General features: G+C 44.2%; 1 protein-coding gene across 1 annotated transcript; it reads right to left on the bottom strand.

The window, feature by feature from the left end:
- Positions 1-497: 497 nt before the first annotated feature.
- Positions 498-3,422, bottom strand: LOC120671545 (myb family transcription factor IPN2-like). Its single transcript, XM_039951919.1, has 6 exons — positions 2,911-3,422; positions 2,724-2,800; positions 2,590-2,635; positions 2,096-2,156; positions 1,909-1,987; positions 498-1,551 (listed from the first exon to the last, which is right to left on the bottom strand). The coding sequence occupies exons 1-6, from the start codon at positions 3,092-3,094 to the stop codon at positions 967-969; spliced, it is 1,032 nt and encodes a 343-aa protein (XP_039807853.1). The 5' UTR covers positions 3,095-3,422; the 3' UTR covers positions 498-966.
- Positions 3,423-5,454: the final 2,032 nt, after the last annotated feature.

Below are 5,454 nucleotides of genomic sequence, written 5' to 3'. Positions count from 1 at the left end.
TTGAGATTACCGAAGTCATGGAAGCCATGTCTTTGGTGGGCCGTGTTTTTGCCCTAAACTGGGTTGCGCTGTGGATCGGAGCTGGGCTCCGGTAATCCATCATCGGCCAACTGTCGGTACGATGATCTGGGCCCAAACGATGAGCAGGCCCACCGACGCGCGCACACGGCGGCCGGCGCCCGCCTTGGCCTTCGTCGCCGGTACGGTGGACGTGCGTCCATGAGCGCCCGTACGTAGACGCAGTGCATAATGATAGGGCACTCTACAGTCTAAATGCATGCACATACTAAACACAGTAAAAATGTGCACAGCGATTTCATTTATTTTTTCGATGATCTTAGGATGTCTGATGCCTCATCAGTCATAAGAAGAAAACTGCATGCACATCACTAGCAAGACCGTTCACTCCTTAGTAATGCAGAAACAGCACAGCTACAAGACACATCATCGCATGCGTAACGCACAACCACCAAATAATACAATGCTGAACAATAGAGTTACACAAACCAATTATTCGTGCATATATAAATCTGAAATAAAGTCTCTCTGTTAATAATGTCCCGGTACTACGTGTTTCTCCACCATGCATCATTATACATACAGGAACATGTCTGTCAATAAAATGCACTTTCACTTGAACTCAAAACCCTAAGTAGATGGAGGAAACTAAATTGTTACCTAAGCCATCCTCATCAGAATAGCAGGTAACCTTAATTAGAGCTCAAACAACCTTATCTAGCTATATATCATGCATGAATTGATTCTCTTAAGATCTCGTATCTAATAACACTAATAACCGTAAATAATAATGCACTGCACTCAGCTCACGCGCGCTAGTCTATAAGCTTTATGTGATGGTTCCTTCATCACAACAAAATTGGCACAATACTTTTATCCTTTTTACCCATATACTAGCTATATATAGGACAAGTTATTTTCGTGAGCTCCATATAACCATTGGGCCGGCTATATACGTACCCTCTGACTTGCTACAGAAAGTGCTGCTTGTTGTGGAGGCGACTTCATCTCAAGCTTGGAGCTCGAACCCTCGAAACCCTTACTGCCCATGGAGTCGCCCGACATGGCACCCTCATACAGGCCGGTGATCGGGTCCATGACATCGATGCCGCCCTCCATCTGGAGCTGATCGGTGCCGCCGCTCTTCGCCTGCGGCTGCTCCTCGCCGACCCACATCGTCATCGAGCTCTTGCCACCGGAGCTGATGCAGTGGTTAGGGCCCTTCTTGTCTGCTGATGACGAGCCTATGAAGCTGTCGCCCAACGTCAGGAAGCTATCCATCGGCCGCTCCATCTGCTGCAGCAGCTGGTCCATGTGGCTGCTGCTTCCTCCATAGAAGTGCAGGTCCTGGAGGGACGAGAAGCTCGTGGAGCCGCCAATGTCAAGGACGGCCTGCTGGTTGCTGCCTAGAGATCTGTACCCCGCGGGCCACGTGGCGCAGTCGCTGGACCCCAGGGCTTGGTATGCTTTCTCCACGATGGATTGCATGTACTTCCCCTGGGCTTCAACCCTCATCTGGAGGTGCTTCTGCACCTGCATGTCATGCATGCAAAGTTCACTGCTCGATCTCCTTTTACTTTTGTGTTGAAAGAAATTGCATATATACCAAGTTCATGGGTACCACACATGTACGAGGACAGAAAATTAAAGTTGTACATGTCAAGTAAACTTCCCAAGAATGTTCTTGGAAAAGCGTCAAGAGATCGGAACATGCATGCCAACCACACAAAATTTTGCCATACTAGCTAGGTAACAAAGTGTATGTAAACTTCCCAAGAACGTTCGTGCATTTATACAAAGTTCATGAGGGCATGTTGAAGAAAGAAACCAGCCAACTTTGTAGTGTGAGTAAACTTCCAAAAGCATGCATACTATGTAATTTGTATGTACCTCTAGTTCCCCATGGAGCCTTCTTTGGACTTCCATCTGGATCCTTAGGGCCTCATTCCCGCTCACGTTCACGCTTCGGCTGAATAATGATCGACAAACAAGAGGAGAAGCAGCATCAGAAGCTTATGATCTGAAGATTGCATTATGGAGAGTAATAAGTATATAAGGTATGAACAAATCAACTCACTCGTTCATGGTTCTTCCCATCATGCCTGAAGAAGAAGCCACGTTACGTTGCATCTCCATTGCTGACGAATGTAGTTCATAGGATAGTGTTACTACTAATGAAAAATATTCTATACAAGAATTATGCACCTTATGAACAACTGAGTATACGGGACAGGCAGATGACACTATATAATTTTTAATGTCTGGTTTATAACTATATATCTGTTCGAACAGAAAAGTTAATAACTAGTAGAATTGTCTGCTGCTACCTTAATTATATATGATCATCAACTGAAAGTTTGAGCAAATGAATGTAAAAAAAATCTGGAAATGTCGTACAGTAACAGATTTGAGAACATCTCATATCAGCTTGTTTTAGCTTTGGCAAATAAAGGATGCAAAAGGCACTCAGAGAGGCACATATACATGCAGATAGAGAAGGCAAGGTCACAAAAAAATTCTATTAGAAGTATTCTCTGAAGACAATAGAGGCATAGTATAATCAGTACTAACCTGTATGATCCCCAAACTCCTTGTGCTGCTTGCCTAGCCTGAATTTCTGACAGAGAAAAACAGCGCAAATCAGAGAAAGAGCATCTTAAAACCTAGCAAATTAACCTTGCACAGGATCAAGCAGGTACACGTACTTGCAGGTGACTCTTGAGATGGTAGAGGGTGAGGCCCTTGACTCCCATAACCCTCATGATAGTCTTTGGAGTTGCCTCTACACATACGGGAAAAGAGAGCGAGGAAGCAAATTAAAGCAATCAAATACCGATAAAATTCCCCACAAATATTAATTAAACAAACGGAATCATCGTCTATACTACGTACTGTCCGGGCCTCCGAGCTGGGCGATGGCGTCGACGAAACGGTCATGGAGCTCGGCGGTCCACCGGAGGCGGGGCTTGGGGTCGGTGGTGAGGACGAGGCCGCCGGAGTCGCCTTGCACGCACATAGGCCGATCATTCGAGCTCGCAGCACCAGTGCTGGGCTGCTTATTGGAGGAGGGGAACATTCTATCCTCTCAGCTCCTAGCTATTTCCCCCCTCTTAAACCTTTCTCTTTCTCTCTCTAGATCTCGGATCCTGGGGTAATCCTCTCTCTTTTCGCTCCGATCGATCTGATCAGCTAGGACTGCTGGATGCTGAGATTCAAGAACATGGAATAGGGTTCGCTGCGCACGCAGAACGAGGAGTGTACAGTAGAAGCGCTACTACTGTTACGTTGTTGCTCTCTTCTTCTTCGTCTTCTTCCTTGATATGCTCTCTTTCTCTCTCCTCTCTCGCTTTCTCTCTGCTTTTAGGCTTTAGTTCGTTGCTTTGTTTCTTTCTCTTTCTCTCTCTAGTGTGTAGGTCTCATAGCAGAAAGCTCCCCCTTCCCGGATGTTATTCTACCGAGGAGAAAAGCCACCGCCAACTACTCGAAGCCTCCCCAGTCTCCCCGCGTGGCCCCACCTTCGCAGAAGATTTGAAAAGCTGATTTAATTAACACTAATGTAGCATGGTTAGTTCATGCGTCTCTTCGTTTACTGCTAATCAAGTATGATCTGTTAGCATAGCAAATACATGTTCCTGACTACAATTGTATATAGTGCTTGCTCGAAAAAGAATTGAACATACAACACTATAGCTAGCACTATCATGTCATCTGTGTTCGAGATAGGGGTGCAAATTGGTGATTTTTAGGTGCACCTTCAACTCTCTTTAATTTAAATATTTACTATCCTAAAAATAGAATATCATTTTGAAGAAGTGGTATAAATATTTGAACTAAAGAGGATTAAAAGTGCACCTAAAGGTCACTAATTTACACCCCTAGTTTGAGAAAACATCTCTGAATAAAAATGAGAGGAATAGGAGGTGTACTATTTATTTTTCAGAATATGCACATTTCATCATGATTTTGTTCTGTTTGAAAAAGGAAAAAAATCAGGATTCTGGCGGTAGTGGTATATATTAAGCTGGTGCATCAAAGGAGAGAGCTTCAAAAGCCCGGCCTTCTTGATCAAATCATCAGTGCAAATCAAATCAACATCAGTGCACGGGAAAAAGGAGTAGAGAGACTCACCATCATCATGTCCAAATGATGGCTTCCAGATTGTGAGTGATTTTAAAACACACGCATTTGCATTGAGCCCCGGGACTCATTAGCCAAGTAGACATCACGACATACCCAACAAAATCTAAAGGAACCTAAAGTCACCATACACACATCCATCATAGTGGAGCCATTGATGATGGCATATATATTGTGTCCCGTGAGGGGATAGGTAGCAGTCGTATTTCCTTTTTGTTGGTGCCCCAGACCCAATTATATGCAGATATGAGACCAAGGTGGCACATAGCATACTGCACACATGATCGTCGATTGATCGACACCTTGTGATAATGTCCCCTATATATTAATAATTGCGATTACAATGCATGACAACACCCAACTAGATAGTGAATAGTGATATATAATTCATAGACATCATCAGGGTTTAAACCCCCAGTGATAGAGTTGCATCTATCCTCGTGTCTCCACCACCACACTAGGAGGTGGTTCCTATTAGCTACCTTATAATAGGCTGATGACGCTTCAAAGAATGAAAAGTGAACTATATACTCCCTCCATCCAGAAATATATTTTAACTAGGAGAGTCTTCAGCAGTAGATTTTGACCCATGATTTTTCTTGCAATCACAGCTCGAAAAAGCCACACTAGTACCGGGCGGCCAGGGCCTTTAGTACCGGCTGCCACAGCCGGTACCGGCCGGCCGGTACTAAATAGACCTCTATTTAGTATCGGTTGTGGCGCACTGGCACAAAAAATGCGTCTGAATAAATGCGCACACCATGGGGTTCGAACCCGTGACCTGTGGCACATAGGAGATGTTATCCTTTTAAAGTAACCGAGACATAGCATTTAGTACCGGGCCATAGCACCACCCGCATTTAGTACCGGGTGGGCTAGGGGGGCTCCGGAAGCCATTTAGTGCCGGGTCATAACACAAACCGGTACTAAATGGTGATGTTGAAAACCGGGTGATGTTGAAAACCGGTATTAAATGGCTTCGGAAGGCACTGTGCTGTAGAACCGGTACTAAATTGGCATTAGTACCGGGTTTAAAGCAACCGGTACTAACCGGAGGTGGACGAATGCCTCTTTTTCTAGTAGTGAATATAATGTCAGTTGATGAAAAAGACTCAATATAATCTCAAACCCACTTTGAATACAAATATATCGGTGCAAAATTTATATACTTAAAATGTATATATAACTAATTATTGGTCAAAGTTTATAAAATTTGACTTTCTAGTCAAAACACATCTTACATTTTTCGACAGAGGGAGTAATCTCGACGACCTCCCGAGATCTTCAGGAATTAAGTTC

The sequence above is a fragment of the Panicum virgatum genome, chromosome 4N (genome assembly GCF_016808335.1).
Source record: "Panicum virgatum strain AP13 chromosome 4N, P.virgatum_v5, whole genome shotgun sequence".
Classification (NCBI taxonomy): domain Eukaryota; kingdom Viridiplantae; phylum Streptophyta; class Magnoliopsida; order Poales; family Poaceae; genus Panicum; species Panicum virgatum.
The sequence above is the reverse complement of the archived record's forward strand: the minus strand, read 5'-3'. Positions and strand labels throughout refer to the sequence as shown.